The sequence below is a fragment of the Tympanuchus pallidicinctus genome, unplaced genomic scaffold, assembly GCF_026119805.1.
Source record: "Tympanuchus pallidicinctus isolate F22 unplaced genomic scaffold, pur_lepc_1.0 scaffold1, whole genome shotgun sequence".
NCBI lineage: Eukaryota > Metazoa > Chordata > Aves > Galliformes > Phasianidae > Tympanuchus > Tympanuchus pallidicinctus.
In genome coordinates, this window is record NW_026294618.1 from 88,556,172 (window position 1) to 88,574,942 (window position 18,771).

Below are 18,771 nucleotides of genomic sequence, written 5' to 3' on the forward strand. Positions count from 1 at the left end.
GATATTCTATCTGATTTAATTAAATGTTGGAAAGTAGGGTAATAGAGAGAGGGCTTGTTTTTTGTTTTTCTGCCTGTAAGACTTTCTTATACTCATTCTTTCCTGGCGTTTCAATTATGACACATCATAAAATTTCCAGGTGGATGCTCATTTAAAGTTGATCTACAAAGTGAAGACAAGAACTCTGTTAGAAGTAGGTAATTATGCTGCGTCTACGCTACCTGGCCAAAAGAATTTAGATCAGAACTGAGTTTTGTAACTGCGTGTTTTCTGACTCAGTGAGCCTTGGTTGGGGCATTTTTGGTGGTCCTGTTCTGGCATGGAGTTCTGCCATAGTCCCTGGTTAGGACATCTCTGTCAATTCTGCGTGTATGATTTTGCTGGATTATTTGGAGACCCAGCAGAATTTGTGAAATGGGATTTCCTGCAAACAGCATCATAGCATTCTTGTCACTGACAGGACAGTGTTGGGTCACAGGCCAGATTTCATTGGACATCACTTGGTGCCTTTCAAAGGACAAAGGCAAATGTGCAGACAGTGTTCCTTAAAACAGAGTGTTAGTTACTTTGAACAAAAGCATTTGTCATGGGAGGGAAAGGCAGCTGAACTCAGCAGATATCAACAGCAGCTGTTCCTGTTCTGCCAGTTGGTTGATTGTCCTTCAGTGTAGGTCCTAGGAGAACTAAGCTTCTTGCAGCAATTCTGTCATTCTAGTCAAGATAGACAGTCAAGACTGGCATAATTCATGATCCTCAAGTTCTAGATCATTTCCTCTCTGCATTTTCACAAAGTGCCCATTTAAGAGCTGCTACCCAAAGTGACCAGCCATCTCCTTTCCTCTACGTAGTGTGTTCTGTAATTTTTTTCGAAATACTACTCAATATTCGCATTTGAGGCCATTTTGTTGACACTGAAGTTGTGTTTTCTCCCACAGTTACCTCAATCATTTTGCCACTGAATTAATAGTAGCCAGGATTTCACTGTGATTTCTAGTAACTTGCTGCTCATGGAATCACCTGTCACTCAGCCTCCTTCACTGCTGGGAAGACTTCTCTGTATTTAGCTGACAGTTGAAATCATGAGGGTTAAAAGAAATCTAGCTACAGTGTGAGGTTTAAACAGTAAAAGATTATCTCCAGATTGCAGCTGACTCTTCATGAAGTACTAAGTTAGATAAAAAGATAAGAATAAAGGGAGCTGTCCAGCAGAAAGCCATTTTGTTGTATATAACAAAACATGTGGAAATACATTTTTGTTTGTAATTATGAAGGCTACTTTTCTCATTTAATATCATTCCATTTTCCACTGAGCTATCACATGGAGGAAGGCCTAAGGTATTTGGGCTTTTCTAGCCTTAAAGCTAAATATATTTTAATCCCTAATCTCTCAAAAGCAGTAAAATTTTCTATGTAAAGCTGCTTTCATCACAAAATCGAAAAGCTCTTGGATCTTTCAGAAGAAGGGACGTCGTGTAAGTAGAGGATGGCAGATGAACTGGGAGGCAGAGGATTCTAGGATTCCCAGCCACGTTTTTAGAGAAAATTGCAGGTGCACATTCTACCCTTGTTTCTACGTTCTTCGACAAGCTTAAGTCTCCATCTGTGTCTTTTTATTAATTTTGTGCAGCAGATGCACCTTTTTTTGTAGGGCTTGGAACCCGCGTTCATGACATCCATTGTGTTTCCTTCAGGATAAAGAGAAACTGAAAATCCGCAAGCTGAATGATCCTCCATCAGCAGAGGCGGTACGAGACATGATCAAATATGCCAGGAACGTGATAGAGGAATTCAGACGAGCCAAACACTACAAATATATCCTTTGTCTCACCTTGTCTCCACTGGCTTGGTCTGCAGCCTAAAGCTTACGTGCTGACTTGCTTCAGAAGTACCTGGAGGAGAAGTACTATGACCTAGAAGTTAAACATACCTCTGTCCTTGTCATGCCTGGAGAGTTCTCTTGTCTCTTCTGGAGACAAGAGGCAGTTTGGCATTGCAAGCGTGGGGCTGTGGGACCCTGTGTGTGTTGGTTCCTTGCAGTTGTCAGTTTCTAATAGCACACCATACATTCTCTGCACAGAACAAGACAGAGCCTGGAATGAGCACAACGTTGTGTTTTTTAGTGTGCAGTAATGTTCCCTGGTTTTGAGGGACTGCATGTGAGGCTGCAGCTAGTGTTTGTGGTCACTAGCCTACCTGTCCTGACTGGAGGGATGGGACAAAAATGAAAGATGCACTGGGCCAGAAGCAGACCTGATTGAGTAACCACCTCACAGGGAATCTCACTGCTCCTTCATCTGACAGATCACTGGAGCAGCAGTGGCTCAGGAAAGCAGATTTCTGTGTTGCTTTTTTAAATGCGAAGGTTACATTTGTAGAAAATCTGGGTAGGAGGGGGAATAATCTCATGAGCAGTGCCTCTGAGCATGGAATACCTCACAAAGTAGCACAGAAGCATTGATGCCCTTCGAGAGAAAAAAGACTTTTCAGAGCCATTCTGAATAAGGTTAGGGCATTTTTTTTTCCTGAGATTATCTGGTAGCTGTCTGATCAGAAACTGTGCATTGGCTTCCTTGACTTCTGCATACCTCCCAGTGAATTACTGGAGATCTGTGAGCTCAGCCTGGATAAGATGGGTGCAGTGTTTGAAGACAGCAATGTCTACATGTTACATATGATGTACCAGGCCATGGGTGTCTGTCTGTACGTGCAGGATTGGGAAGGTGCACTGCGTTATGGGCAAAAAATTATCAGACCATACAGGTAAATATGAGACCTTTTTTTTTTTTTTTTTCCCTTAATGCTCCAATTCAGTAATCTGAATAACTAAAACAAGTCTGAGCAGAGATTGCTTCTCTGAGTACTTAATGTACAAACGCACTACCTGTGACATCACTGCTTGAAATGGAGTGCTTGCATTCAGCAGTTTGTTACTATCAGAGTGTGACATACAGTACACAGCTTCAGTCTGAAGTTCATGTTTTGAGTTTTAGAATACGTTTATCCCACCACGGGTACTGTGCTAATTCTGGTTGTTTTTGTTTTTAATATTCTCCTACTAAGAAGACTTCACTAAAACAGAGCTTTAAAGTGTGCCTGCAGTCCATTTTTGTGTAAGGTTATGGAGGCAAAGCCGGGTATTACTGCCAGCTTCCCACCCCGTCCCAGCTCCTTCTCTCAGCAGCAACTGCAGGAGCAGGGCAGGGCCCAGGGCTGGCGCTGAGCAGCAGAGGGAGCTGGAGCTGAGCTTAAAGGTGCCCCACGATCCTGCTCTCCACAGCGCCCTAGAGCTGCAGGCAGGGGAGAGCGTGCAGACTGCAGCCCTGTGTGGAACAAGTCAGCACGTAACCTCTGTAGGATACAATTAGTATTTTCCCCAGTACTTTTTTTGTATTTTTACAGCAGTGGTCTTATTCTCTAGAGCCAGCCAGTTACACACTGCATGTGATCCTGCCAGTGGGTCTCCCAAGCAGATTCTCATCTTTGAGCCTTGACTCTCCTGCCAGCTGGGAGGAGCACGAGTGGAGCTCTCCCTGTGGAGCAGATGCCAACGTCAAGTCACAGATAGCTTGGCAGAGAGCAGTGATACAGAGAACGAGCCAGTGCTTTCTCCCTGGGGACTCTGTACTATTTATCTTCCCTGGGACTTGCCCGGCTCTTCTGGCTCCAAGCCTGGCATTCCAGGTCAGCTCTGCTGAACTGAGCTCCGTCAGCTCAGTGAGAAGCAAGTGCGGGGCTGATAAGTGCTGCATACCTTGTTGAGGGACCCCAGCTTTCCATTAAAGACTGACCGTTATGGGATAAGCAGAGTTATTTCTGCAGAGGGTGAAAAATGGTAACAACGCAGTCATTTTCTGTAGCTGGAGAGATGAAAACCAGTGACAGAAAGTCACTGCCATCTGACAGCTGTTCAGAGGCATACGGTAGCTTCAGTTCAGTTCCCAATGCCAGGCAGCACCATCCTAGAAAAAAACTGGCACTGGCTCTTGGCAGTACAGCAGAGGGGCTGAGCAGTAAATGGGCAGGGGCAGGAGAGGCAGAGCAGGGGGCAGGGGGGAGCTCTGGGTCTGCTATGATTGATAAAGTCTATTTTCTTTCTCCTTTGCAGTAAGCATTATCCCTCCTACTCGCTGAACGTTGCCTCCATGTGGCTGAAATTAGGGAGACTGTACGTGGCACTGGAGAACAGACCAGCTGGAGAGAAAGCCCTGAAGAAGGTATTTCCTGATTTCTTCATTAATAATAACAATTCAGGCATAGAGTCATTGGAACGTGACATGCTACTGTTGGTAAGCCTGGCTTGGTGGAAAAGGCAGCATTTGTTAAGATGTTTGGTTACAGGAATTTTGGCTTAGTTGCACTCTGGGTCTGTTCTGTATTAAAAGGAGCCTTATTTTTTCACAGTGGACTTCCACTGTTACACATCTTCACTGAGCTGGAGCTGTGCTAGTGCAATTGGAGCAGAACTTCAGCTTCTCCTTACTTGCAGGGTAAGGACAGAAAAAAACACTTGGTTCTTATGAAAGGCTTCACTGATGCCTGTGATTTCTGTATCCAAGTTAAACTAGGTATGCTTTTGGTGGTTATTTGTTCTGGAACCAATTGATTTTTAAATAGCTGAAGGGAATTCAATGCATATGGTAATGCTCAACTTGGCAAATACAGCATTAGATTTTACATTTTTCTTTGCCCTTTTTTATAAGTCTGTTCCTTGTTCTTTAAGTTTTTATTCCTTTATTTTTTTACTATTCTGTTTCATGCTTCTTGACTTTCTTTCCCTACTGTCGTTGGACAAGTGTTTATTTTTGTTTCCTAAGTATCAGTGATTACTGCAGTATATAACAGCTCGGTGTGGAATGTCATGGATTTTTTTTTTTGGTTCTTTTACATTTTTGGATGCTGGCAATTTTTTAGCCAGCAACAGCAAATCTGTACAGCCTTGGTGGAGGATGGTGCAGGAATATGCACTCTCAAATGTATCCATCAGCTGATTCAAAATTAGCGTAGGTTTTTCTTCATAGAATGGCCTGGGTTGAAAAGGACCACAATGATCATCTACTTTCAACCCCCCTGCTATGTGCAGGGTTTTCACTGCGGTGCTTCAGCTCTGACTAAAACTGGGGTTGGTGCCACTGTGAACACGGGCTGGGGAGTGGGGGAGCTGTAGGTAGGGTGGTTGGCATAGTTAGCTTCCTAACACAAACATTTTCTTATGACTCATTTCCAAAAGCTGCCTGCAGGGACTGCCCAAAGTTATCCCAGCCCCTGAGGTTTAGAATTCAGTGGAAAAACAAAACCATTGTTCTCTGCCACTTTCCAGAAGCTCATCCAGAAGGCTGTCACTTCTTTGGGGGCAGGAGGGGGATGGAGTCATTTCTCACTGCTGCTGAGATAGAGCCTAGGGCTCCAGTTGTATCAACTTAACTAATAGAAGAGGATAATTCCACAGAATTTCCTGAGGGGAAAATGACTAAATGTTGTTACTGTCAGGGTGCTGCAGTTCTTTGCTTCATCTTACCACTGTGGTCTTTAAATATTCTCAGATGCTCCAAATTTACTCTTTTCGGTCCTGTCTGCTGTTGTGTCATCTTACACATGCCTGGGGCACTGCTATCTTCTTCTCAAGTGGAAATCTTCCTCCTGTAAGCCACTCTGTAGTGCAATGTGGATATTGGCAGGAGGTTGCAGGGCATTGGGTTTGGCTGTCCAGAACGTTCAGTGGTAGCAACAGAGCCATCTGTAGGTGAAGTGGCAGGGAGTCTGGCACAGCAGAGCCTCAAACTGAAGAGATCTGGTTTTCACTTCAAAAGCTGCTTCCTTCCTAAAGCATTGGTGGCCCTGGAACCAGGGAAGGGTTTACAGAATCAGGTCTGATATACCTTTTATCAACTTCTGCACTAGCCTAGCCACTAACTTGTGGCTCTGGCAGCTGAAGGATGAATTGGTAGGAACAGAGCTTCCGTCTGATACTGGTTAAGTATATACTGCCAGAATATTACCCACCCCACATGCAGTTCTCTGTCCTGGAGCTGGTTGCATTCAAAGTAATTTTGTCAGGAATATAATTTTGAAAGGTGCTTTGGGATCCTGTAGGATGAAAGAAGTATTATATGAATGTAAAAACCTTTATTACTTAGTTTTGAATTTCATTTCATTTCCTACTGGGTTTGTGACTACAAGGGGACAGAATGTAGCTAGAGGTGTCAGACTGCTTCAAACCTCTAAAGGGAGTATTTATAGCCTAGTGTTATATATGAATCAATTGTGTGAATACTTTTTTTTTTCCTCTCTTCATAGGCAATTGCCATCATGGAAGTAGCACACGGGAAAGATCATCCATACATTTCAGAGATCAAAAAGGAATTAGAGGACCACTGAGCCTTTGAATCTATGCAATCCTTCAAACCTTTATTTAAAAAGCCTTGTTATGGAAACCTTCAGGAGCGCTTTGAAAAGCGGTAGAGTATGAACACAGTTCTGTCCTATAATTGGAATGACAAACACACGTAGGGTTTGCAAAATGTTTCTAGCCTCTACAAATCTACAGTTGCCTTTTTTGTTGTTTGTTTTTGAAGGAAACAGCCATGATTACTTAGAGGATAAGCCTCTTGACTGCTCGTGCAAAAATGGCCAATTTTTCTTTAAGGATTTTAATGTGCATCTTATTAGTGTAAAATAAAGTGGTCTTGACCTCTCTTGATTCCATTTGTACACTTCCACGACTGCAAATAGTTTGACGCTTTCTCCTAAGTGGTCTCCTTTAATCTGTCCAATTATGAGCAAAACTCATACGGTTTTTATTGTTATTGTGGTTTAGTATCCAGTTTCTCTTTTCACAAATCATTTTTGCTTGCAGTGACTTAGCTGAGAGAAAGGAGAAAAAGGGCCGATGAATTCTGTGCGTCGTATAGGAAAGCCACCACCTTTCCCTCAGCAGTTCAGCTGCAGGTCCATCACTGCTCCTAGCAGGTAGGAATTTGTCACTGTAAGTACCTGGAGCTCAGCATGCGATGCACAGAGCCTGCTGGCACCTGTCTCAGAGCTCAGAAGCGTTGCACAAGATATGAACTGTGCAACTTCTGGTATTTCAATCCCCCTTATAAGTTAAGATAAACTTATTACAGTGGGTTAAAGCTATTCTACTAGCTGTTACTCTTAGTGGAGGGACAAGACCCTTTTCTGAGGAAATAATCCAGAGGACATCTGCTTTCCTTACACATCTGTAAGGCTCTGGAGTTTTTTTCCCCTCTCTTTAGATTGATGGCAGGAGATATTTTTTTTTAAAGGAGGAAGGGAGGAAGAGGAGGAAGAGAGAGTGGCTCGGTACTTCCAGTACCATTCAGAGTTATGTATATTGCACAGTAAAACTAGATGACTGTTCTTTACTGCTTTCACGGCTTAGAAAGTACAGTGAGAGCTAGCACATCACTCCTGTTTAAAAGTATCTTATTTTCTTACTTGTAAGTGTTCCTCTGAAAATAAAACACCCATAGAGCAATGGTTCACCAGATCGTTTTGCTGAAAGCTGTCAGTGCTCTTTAGCAAGCACTTGGTAGTGGAATACATAAAACTGCACCAGATCTTACGATTCCAGAGATTCAGGACCGTTTAACCACAGCCAAGCCTAGAAAGGATGTACCAGCTGCCTATTTCAAAAGCCTGCCTTAACCTTGTCATGCAGGCCCTTGTGTAGGGAAATAGCACCTTCACGTCAGAGGTGAGAAGTCCAGGCTCTGATCAGAGCTATACCTCAACATTAGAGAATGAAGAGCAGCTTAATTTGAGCACGAGTAGCTTTCCCTTCAGACACTGGTGTGCCATTTATAGAAGGTTCTTCAGATCTCAGTGTAGCTTCAGTTATGCCAATCAGGCTAACATGGAAAACTAACACAGGCACAGCAGGTGCAAATGCAGACCATCCTTAACCAGCAGAGGAAAGAACTCAAGCATTGTTTTCCTTGAAAAAAATGGTTTATTGTATATTGTGAATATGAAGGACAGCCTTACCAAAAAAAAAAACAACTTAGTGATGGAAAACATTTTCATATTTGAAAAGGCTCTATTTACATAAAGGCAGTGAAGGGTAAAAAAAAATATTGCAGTCAATTAATGCCGAATAGAACTTTATAAAAAGAGAAAGAGAAGAAACAGTGCAAAAATACTGTCAAAAGTAATCAGTTCTATACATAAGATAAAACTGACAAGCATAAGCTTATGTACTGATAAGAATAATACATTAAGATATAAAATAGCATGCATAGATTTATTTTTTTTAAAAAAAGGCTTTCAATATCATAGCATAGTTCTGCCATTCATCCCTAACAGGAGATGGGGGGACAGCAGGGGCATGTAATTGATATCCCATTTCTCTACAAAATGTATACATACAGTGAGGGTGTGAGATTCAGATTACTGTTTGAGCTAAACTGTCATGTACAGAATTACAGAACAAATACAACCAAAGCATAAAAATACTGAAGTAAAACAGGACAGTAAAATCCAGTGACATAAAACTTATTTAAACATGTTATTTCATTTAACATGACCCACACAATTGTATGTGGGAATATTACAGTCATCTGCATGTGTAAACTCTTCTCCTTTGCAAAATAGCAAAAGAAAGGTACTTAACCAATGAGGAAAACGTGTTTTCCATATGGAGCAATCTCAACAGGGTAAACAACTAACAAACTATTAACAATGTTTCTGGCACTAAAAAGCTTTTTCTTTTTAATTAAAGATTCCGAGTAGCAGCAAGAAAATACTTTTAACATACACAAAAAGGAAGTTCTTACATATTTATGTATAATTAAGTTGTGGGACTCACCAACATAGGATGTTGTGAAGGCCAGATGAATACGTGGGTTTAAAAACAATTCATTGAAGATGGAGCTATCAGTGATTTTTAAACACAAAAACTGGGATACATATAAAACTTGGGAAGCCCCTAAATCACTGATTGCCAGCCGTGCTATTGGGACTGAACCCTGTGCTACCTTCAATTATCTTTCTTCCTTTAGCATCAAATACCAGCCTGTCCTGGAAGAATTTTATAGGAAGCCTTCCTTACTCTCGCCTGCCTGATCAGGGACTGCTTCCACTGAAGTGTCTGAGTACAGAGACTCAATCCAAAACACTGACCGACAAAACTATTAAGCACTAATACTTGAGCAGATCCCTGAAATGAATATAGGTTGTTTGATTTTTGGAGGGTTTTTTCACTGTTAAAGAGTACTGGGATTCTTCAATGAGAGCTTCTACCCATGACTTCCAGGCCACTCTCCAAAGGCAAAGTCCCACTACTGCAGCAGGGAAACTCTCAGCTAAGGTGTGCGCAGCTCAAAAGTATCAACACTTCAACAATGACAAAATCATCAGCTGAAAAATGGCTGAGAGGAACCAAGTGAATTTCACTGGTTTTAGAATATCTAACAAAATCTATTTACTTTTAAATATTTATATAAACACTGCTATTTTTAAGCTGCACAGTATTGTTTTGTTTCACAATCTAACAGGAATCTAACAGGAATTTATCTGTGGCTAAGAACTCAGCCTTCTCTTGTTGGCCCAAAAGCCCAAATAACCAACTGTTCCCTTCCTCAAATCACAGTCCTTGCAAGTCAAGGCTACACATGGCTGCATGCTTGATGTCCTCCTCTCTTCTCTCACATGGCAAGAGCTTCCTCAGTTCTGTGAGGAAAATGTTTACAAAAGGCTAAGAATGAGCTGGGGACAGCTGCCTTCATGATTTTGGCCCTGTAGCCCTTCTTTTGTTGACATCAAAATCCATACTCCACAACTGAACCATACATACAGCAGCAGAACTGTGTACGTTTTTATGGAGTACTTTTATGGAGATTAAGTTTTCATGCAGTGTTTTACCTTGCAAGATCAGTTATGAATATTTGCTCCTTCAGTACGATACACTCTTTATTTCATGAAATGTGTGCCACCCTCGAGTTCCACGTGTATTCTTTTCCCTAAAAACAGCAGCACAATTTAATCTCTCAGTGAGGAATGAGAGCTGCTACAGCAGGGATCAGCCATACTGATACTTCTGCTTTTTGAGTGCACAGCTCCTAGACTGTCAGCAAGACTGACAGCAGCTAATTCAGTCTTCATGTCATCTCAGAAAACTGCTGGGAAGTTGGCTGCTGTGAGCAGCACTGTATGGTTTATAACTGCTGAATTTTCCCCACAGATGCCTGCTACCCATAGGTGAGTCTCCTTTCATTCAAAACACTAATTCAAGGAAAAACTACTTCCAGTAAGGCTGAGCATTTGGGGTCCCTGTACACCTATATAATAGAAGTTTGTGGGATCAAGCTCTGTCTTACCTCAGCTGACCGAGGACAAGAGGTGCCAAGGCAGGCCTGGGCAGCAGCTGGAGCAAGTAGGACCTGAGCAGCTGATGTGCAGCTCCACTGTTTTCCAGCGCAGCCCATGGAGGACAGAAACTGGATGTCAGCAGTGCTGGGCAGACTGCTGGTGAGCGACTCAACTGCGAGCTCCCATCCTCAACTCAGACAACGTTAAGCATGAAATGCTCTGACCATAACATTAAGCAAAAATTTGATGCCATCAACCTCAACGCAAACATTGTTATGAGTTTAAAGAAAAAGAAGCTGTTAAATATTGTGAAAGAAAATATAGATTAAAAGTGCATGAAAAGGAGAAGACAGAATGAATTCCCAAGTAAGGGTCATCCACTCTGAGCTTTCTCCTAGAAAATAATCCAAGGAGCAAAGGCTAAATGTGCCAGACTGCAACATGGGAACCTTGGAGAAGACTGCTGGTTTCCAATCCATTTTCTTTAAATCGGTGCTTTTTTTTCTTTTTCAAATAAGATTTTCAATCCAAACTTCACTCAAAATGGATGAAACTGTTCTACTGTAACCTTCTCACTGTCACGTTTTAGGGTTAAAAAATATGTGGTGCTGCAACCCAAAATTTTCTTCCCCTTGTGCTAAAGAATTCTGCTGTTATGTCTGCGGGCCAGAAACTGAACAGAACTGCTGCTTTAAGTCTGATGGTCTCTCTCCTACAATGACCAATGAAACTGGATACAATACACGTTTTCCTGTCACTCCCTAAAGGGTCAGGAAATTTGCCCAAGTGGTTTGGGGCTGATAAAGCTACAACAGGTTAAAGTCAGGAGGTTCGGTTTTTCCCCTACAAAAGTGTAACCCGTTTCAGTAATAAATCATTGGCGTGCTGAGATTCATTTGCAAGCTGGGGTAGGAAGGAACCTCTAAAGACACACACCGCCCCAATTCACTGATGATATTAGCAAGCAGATCAAGTCAAGATAAAATACGTCAGGAAAAAATAGACAAGTCAGATGAAAGGGAAAGTTTAAAATTACCATTCTTTGACAATGAAAGGGAAAAAATGAGTCACGTTGGCTTCTATCTACCACACCAGTCTCAGGAGTTAATTGGAAATGACTGTTTACTATGTGGCCATTTATTTGGCTCATTAATGAGTACTGACTTAATTTGGAAAGGATTTTTGGTGCCATTTCATAATTAATATTTTTCTAAGGCACTTATAATGTGACGCTTGCTTAATTTTCCTTTTAAACACAACTATTTACATTCTCTTATGAAGTAACTTTTTTGTACTGACTGTAGAAACAGTAGGGTGCGTTTCAGCCAAGAATAACTGAGTAATAAGACACAGGGCAGATTATTTTCCCTCCTGATTTTCTACTTCTCAAATTCCAAGTGGAGCAATGGGACTTGACAGCTCTGAGTTCAAACTTAATTCATCATTAGGAAATTATTCAAAAAGCTAAAATGAGATAACTAATTTAATACACTTTGCTTCAAGGTTTATTCTTTGGCTTGTTTCCCAGATATAAAGCATCTCTGTGCAATTATCTTGCAGATGCTGCTGAAAAGACTTGAAAATGGTTGCTGCTAATGTAACAGGAGATACGTTGGCATTAGCAGGAGGAATTAGAGAAAACTGAAGTTGACTGAAAACTCAACTGATCCCTAAAAGGAACATGGTCAAGATATTACAGCTAAAGAACTCATGGCCATTTGTTGGTTGCTGAAAATCTCTACTAGAATTCCTGTCACACTGTTACACCCATATTGCATAGCAGCAAAAAAAGCAGAGTTTTACATGCATTTCAGAAGGACTCTGGTACAGAGCCTTAGATTAAGCCCTCGCAGCATTTAGGGAAAAGCAGGAGTGTAGGTCCCCTTAGTGATCCTGAACTCAGAGGACTTGGCTTAGGCCTTTATACACTGACTTAAAGCTAATTATGGCTTGGCCGTATGCATTTAAAACAAGAACAGGAGAACAACCAGTTTTCTTTGTTGCCACACAATAGTAGGGACATTTCAGAAAAGCAGCAGTGTGAGATGCTCTCAGATGAGTGCAGTAACTGTGACTGCAAAACAGTAAATGCCTTTCTGGATGGCAGTCTGTTCTAGGACGCACCTGAATCGTTTGGGAGCTGGGAATCTATGTCCCATGGCCTTTAACAATGTCAACCTGACCTGTCCCATCTGCTGCTGCTGATTTTCTGTTCTTAGCAGAAAGGCAAACAACTGCTTTCACATAATGCCACGTAGCAGCTGTATCCTCAGAAGAAATGAAGAGCCGTTTAGGAAGGAAAAACAGTAGGAAATAGGGAGAAAAAAAACAGGACACCAGCTTGTGCTGGGGATGCAAAACTGCAGACAGAGGGAGGACAAAGTGAGCATGAGAGGAACGCGGATTCTGGAAAGGGAGGAGAGTGACCTTGGAGTGGGGGTGAAAATGGAACCAGAAAGGAGTCAAAGATAAGGATGGGGCCACGAATTCGGAGGTATGGGTAAGGAGGAAAAGCAGCGAAGGACTAAAAGATGAAATTTATCTGGGAAATGATTACCAAGAATTTAACTGAGAGTAACTACATTGCATCTGGTTATTCAGGGAGGTTGCAAGACCACTGCTCTTGGAAATGTTTGAAATTTTACTGTATGTGCCCCTGGGCAAGCCTGTCCAACACTGTGCTGAGCAGGGAGTCTGCATGGGCTCCCTTCCAGCCTGATCCATCCTCCAGCAGGTCCAAGCAGAGCACTGGCAGGAGGTTGTAGCAAGGAAAGGAGAAAGGAGTCAGCACGACGAGGGGAGCAACCTCAGTGCAGGAACTTCTCTGTCCGTCTCATGCAGCATAAGTAACAAGGTGGGAATTACGTCATGACTTGTTAAGGCTATTTTTTTTTTTTTTTTTAATACGGTTCCTGTTGCTTCTAAATAACTGTTAAGTACTTGCTACCATGCATATGCTGCAAGGTAATTCATAATGTGATTTGCTCCAATGAAATAAACAGTCTGGAGAAAGGATCGTGCACAAAGTTGTGCAACACAGCTGGTGAATACTGACGGACAGAAGAGGAGAAAGAGCAGAGTATGGGCCTGGCCAGTGAAATACTTGCAGGACGTGAATTTTTTTCTTAGCTCTACCATAAACTTCACTTTTGGGCCAGGGCAAGCCATTTAAGAACCTGTAATCTAGCTATGAAGTAGATGAGTACATTTGTTTCCCTTTTCTGTTCTGAACTTCAGGCAAGGACTGTTAGTCCATTATGTACTCATCCAGTGTCTGGTACAACAGACTCCTAATCTTAACTGGAAACCCTGAACACTACCAGGATAAAAGAGTAATAATAAATAGAAGGGAGAACCCAAATGACAAGTAGTGTTGAAACAGCAGCCTGAGAAGAGAGATGGTTTGTGCAATTTAATACAAAAAACACCCTAACAATACCAAAAAACTGCTTGGTACATGCACAAATCACAAGATGGTGATGGGGAAACAATCAAGGCAGACTCTAACCTAAAGCCCTCAACAGTCACTGCTGGACAGAATAAAAACAGTATTGATCATTTTTACAAAGGTCAGTGGACTAGAAAATACAACAACTACAGCAAGGAAACCACAGGAAACAAAGACACGTGACTGGAGATGTCCAATTTGAATTTGATTCCTTTTCCACACAAGGTGACCATCAAGGCAATAAAAGTTTCTGTGCAATTCGTAAAAGATGCTTCATCTAATACATATATTTTTTTTCAGCTGCATGTAGTTGAAACCCCTCTACTGCTCAACCCATATCTACAGGAAAGATGCAAGTCTCACCCTGCTCTTGGTCAGTTTTCTAATACTGCTTCAACTCTTACACAAATCCCTTGAAGGACCACAAATAGCAAAGGCTTAATTTAAAAGATCCAATATTGCTTTTTTAAGGACTGATCTAAAACTGCAATTCTCACGGAATTTGAACAGTTCAGCACCCAAATTCTCTGCCCTCACAACAGCCTGTGCTTGAGCCCTCTGTAATGTGCCCTGCATATGCAGAGGCTTAGGTCTCCCTGTCCCAGGACGGCGTGTCCTCCGCTTCCATTCATATAGAACTGTACTTGACATCTAGCAGGTCTGTCCTTTTTCTTTTTAAATCATAGAAGCTACACATCTGGGTCAGAATGTTCTTATGTAAGAAGAAGCCTGCTGCCAAATAACTGTTCATTTCAGAAATTGTGTAGTAAAATAAAGCCAGTATTCTACATTTACGAAGGATTGCTTTCCCTACGAACATGTTACAATGCAGACCAGTCATGTCAAATATAGTTCAATTTGAAGCTCACCATAAGTTTTAAAAGTTACTAAAGTAATTCACAAATTATTCTAAGAAAAATAAATTATATCTTCTATAAAATAATCCATGGGAGACTCTAGTAAAGAACAAATTCCTTACTTTCAAGACAGCTTTAAAAAGTGCAACACAGATTGCACGCTGTGTTGTCAAGGCAGTTCCCCTCATTCATCAGAAAGGTTCAGTCAGATCCACAAAGCTGGCTCTGAGATGTTTGAAGAGATTAAATAAGTCTCGAGTTTTGCAGGAACTGGATGAGCACTTGATAGACAAATTTGTACTGGGCTATGGTCTGGATCATAAACATTCTCTGCTCCCGCAGGTGTCTCAGCATCACAGGGACATCCACTTTCTGTAAAGTCAAGGAAAAAAGTCATAAAGATGTAGGTTTGTTGCATCAAACAGTCATTGCATCAAGTTTCAGTTATAATGTAATGAATTTTAACCAATCATAGTGAACTATTACAATTTTTTGTCACCGATTTTTGAATAATTTAAGGATTAAATTATTAGCGCACAAAAGGTTACTGTGCACTTGGTGCTTTCCCAGCTACAGCTTATGTGAAGTTCTGGACCAATCTAAACTTGCAGATGACCACATACTCTCATCCTCCAATGGTGTACCACTTATTACCTCTCATGAACTGAACATAAAGAGTTTCTTCTCTTTGAAAGTTTCTAATTCAATATAGCTATTTTCAACTCAGTAAAACGTACTGTGTTACCTCAGGCTAAGACCTAAATATATCAGTAAGGTCTAACGCAAAATTGGAACAGCTAACATTGTATAGTCCAGTTGAACTCCACCACTCAGTGCCTACTGCTCTGATCCATGCTCAAGTACATTCACTGAGGGAGGATCTGAGTTTTCAAATGAAAGCAGGTATGTGATTTGAAGAGTAAAAGTTCCTCAGACAAAACTGAAGTGCAGGCAAATATGCTGATCTTTCCACTACAAGAAGGAAAATGACTGTTACCAAAAGATCCAAGAACCCTGACAGCTCACCTCCCACAGCTAAGTCTGTGCTACTGCGTAACACTCTGTAAGACATAGTCCATAAAGTGAAACAGTTGGCCCTGAAGACCCTAAATCCACCATATTTATCTTGCAGACTTCAGGCCAGTGTTTGTTGCCATGTACTCAATGTCCATTAGCAGCTGTAAAACATTAGATGCCTTCCAAAAAGGCATCTTCCAGCTTTGTTTCATCCAAATGAAATTCATTTGTGTGCCCTGAAAATGCTCTGCAACAGGAACTAAAGTACAGTAAGTGGGGACAGATTGGAAGATCCACTGTAAGAGTACACCTCTAATCCTAATGAGCACATGGATGCACATGCATTCTGTAATGGTCTGATTCAGAAAACGAATGACCTGTGTGAAGCAGAGATTTTTCTGAAGTAAAACATGATTTGCTGGAAAATTCACTCGGCATTACCATCATATCTCCAGAATTTAGAGAGAAAAAGAGCTATGATGTTACCATGTTTCAGCTATTAAAACAAGTACACAAGGAACCATTTGAAAGTCACTGAGCCATGAAACTGAGCCATGAAACTGAGCCTGAGGCTCAAATTCAAAGAAAGTCTACGTAGCACATCCCAGGATGAGGGATTTTCTGTTTTCTATTGCAGCAGTAAACATAAACACAAGGATACATGCTCCTGCTGAGTGAAGTTCTTAAGTACTGCAAGATACGAAACCGTATCAGGCAACACAAGTGCTCTTTGTAACATTAGTTGCCATTCCCAAAATACACCAAAGAACGTGGCAAATTTTTTGGCTGCAATGAGAAATATTTCAATTACAATGCCTGAGCAAAAGAGCAGAGACAAATTAAGATTTCTGCTAGTCAGTGGAGGCCCAACTGAGCATGCGCACACAGCGGAAATTTTCTGGAAAGTTTAAAATAATAATCACACTACATATCCATTTCTGTCTGCTTGCATAAAGCTCCGAGTCTCCATTCTGTGTAAACAAGCTCCAACCCATTGCTTTCTGAAAACAAGGCTAGCTGTTCTGCCACATCCCCAAACAAGCTGTTACAGGACAATTCTAGAGAGTCAACAAGCGTAAAGATCTGTACACTGGGATGAGCAATGTTATATTATCTTTGGTAGGTAATAAGGAAAACATAAGCTCTTTTCAGTTAACTTGGCTAACTTGGGGAAAGTCTTCCTGTGGAACTGACTGCTTACAAAAGCCATTTGGTCCTTGCTGAGCAAAGTCACGCGGAACTCAATCGCCCCTGAATCACTACAACAAAATGCGGGCCAGCTTCAACCTGCACAGCCACGTTTGTCTTCGTGGTTTGGTGCATGACAGTTCACTCATTTGTACTTGGCCTCAGTGACTCTGTGCATCTCTGTGCATCACACAATACTTTCATTTATTCTCAGGAAAGAAAAGCCCATCCTACCTATTTGACTTCACTCTCTGTAGTCAACCTATGTTTTTTACTCCAGGTAAGCAGAACCTTCAGTACACCTTCAACAAAAGTCACGTAGTGCTTTGCTAAGGTGTCTTTTGCAAAAAGAAGAAAAAAAAAAAAAACATGACTCAATTTCTGACTCTCAAACTAAAGATCTCCCCTATGAAGATGCACTGAACCTATGATCATGAGTTCATGTTCCAGCCACTACAGCAGTAAGGACTTAATGATGTGACTTAGCACATTTCTTACTGTATGGCAGTCTACTGAAAATATATCCCTGCAATGGGATACAGAGCTTTAGACTCAAGTAGCAAGTGCCTGCAGGCTGCAGTGAGTGAAGCTGTACAGCAGCCGATTCAAAATGATTCTCAACTAAAGCTGAAAACTCAAAAGCAGAATTCCCAGCGTTGCTGCAGACTTCCCAGGATGGTCTTTGTGAGCGTTTTCAACCCCTTTCTTCCATGTTAACATCAGTACATCTACTTACAATGACACTTCTGAAGAAATTAACCAATTCCTAAGAATTAAAGCTTTTTAAGTGACAACCCATTTTATTTCAGAAAGAAACACAAGCAATCCTAATTCAAAATAAACAACTGTGATCCCTGCATGAAATGAAACCTCTTTGTACAGAATGCAGTATCTGTCACAAGCTGAAAAAAGCTCTGCTTAACTAATAAATACATTTTTAATCTTCTTTTTTTAATTAGGTTTTAACAGACAAAAAATGTTAACTTACTACAATCTAGAGCAACAAAAGCCTTAAGGAAATTGTATTTAATATTAATGATTTCCACTGTTAATCAAGATGCATGCTTTAAGAGACATCAGAGAAATCCTTTTTACTGAGCATTACCACCTGCTCCTACTGAAGTTGATGGGAATTCTTTTCAATGTCAAGGCTCATCCACATGCTTAGAAGTCAAAGTGTCTCCTTTATCTTCACTTGCTATTCAGCCACTCATGACAAAAATAAGCCCATGATCCCTAGGTGATCTTGTAACTACAGAATAACGAACTGCTGGAGGGCAAAAGAGGATAGAGAAGAACACAACTTCTTGCATCACTTTTTTAAAAATAGTGAAGAGGAAAGTGCAACTTTTCAAAACTAGTGATGAAGCACCAACTTGTCTCCTCTAGGACTCACATTGAATGAGCCAGGAAACTGCACTTTACCTAGCACCACGCACAGAAAGGTTCAAACCTGTAACTGTATGAGCACAAAGAGTGGGTGAGCATTTCAGGCACATTACTGGAGGAGAGAGGGGGGGGCAGCTGATGTGTGCCAATGTGTCACTCTTACCATATTCTCATGTCTATGAGAGGTTTTGTCTTTGAGCAGTTCCTTTGGCAATAGAAATCCCCCGTTTTGCATATGTTGAAATTGTGTGGCACGTTGTTATTCAAGATGTGATGTTTTTTCTGGACATGTCTCCATCAACATAGTACAGGTGAAAAGCAAGTACCTGCACATGGCCCTGGGGCTCTTATCATTGCTCCAGATTACATTACTAGTTTTGTAATATTAGCTGCTATTCTTAAACATCCATTCCCCAACATGCACACAGCTTTCCTTACGAGACAGCCAAGTTTAGTTCCAGATGAAATTAGAGGAAATACAAGAGATGGAAAAGTCTGAATTGTGAGTTTCCACAGCAGTAAATGTTACCTAGAAGCTCATGGAAA

At 41.3% G+C, this 18,771-nt stretch overlaps 2 protein-coding genes across 3 annotated transcripts in view; one reads left to right on the forward strand and one right to left on the reverse strand.

The window, feature by feature from the left end:
• The window catches only part of SMYD2 (SET and MYND domain containing 2), a 34,624-nt gene extending 20,401 nt beyond the window's left edge, over positions 1 to 14,223 (forward strand). The window contains exons 9-14 of one of the 2 annotated variants that reach the window (XR_008206287.1): positions 1,692 to 1,812; positions 2,586 to 2,760; positions 4,106 to 4,214; positions 6,295 to 6,455; positions 6,854 to 6,966; positions 13,058 to 14,223. Coding sequence is in view for 1 of the 2 variants with exons in the window: in XM_052681130.1 (XP_052537090.1) it covers positions 1,692 to 1,812; positions 2,586 to 2,760; positions 4,106 to 4,214; positions 6,295 to 6,375 (486 nt within the window). In the remaining variant the exon portion in view is untranslated. Of the gene's footprint in view, positions 1 to 1,691; positions 1,813 to 2,585; positions 2,761 to 4,105; positions 4,215 to 6,294; positions 6,698 to 6,853; positions 6,967 to 13,057 lie in introns of those variants that run through there. The other variant, XM_052681130.1, reaches the window with a different exon arrangement.
• PTPN14 (protein tyrosine phosphatase non-receptor type 14) overlaps positions 13,724 to 18,771 on the reverse strand; it is a 100,243-nt gene continuing 95,195 nt past the window's right edge. Inside the window, exon 19 of the mRNA XM_052680950.1 lies at positions 13,724 to 15,003. Coding sequence (XP_052536910.1) covers positions 14,875 to 15,003 — 129 coding nt within the window. The 3' untranslated portion in view covers positions 13,724 to 14,874. The remainder of the gene's footprint in view (positions 15,004 to 18,771) is intronic.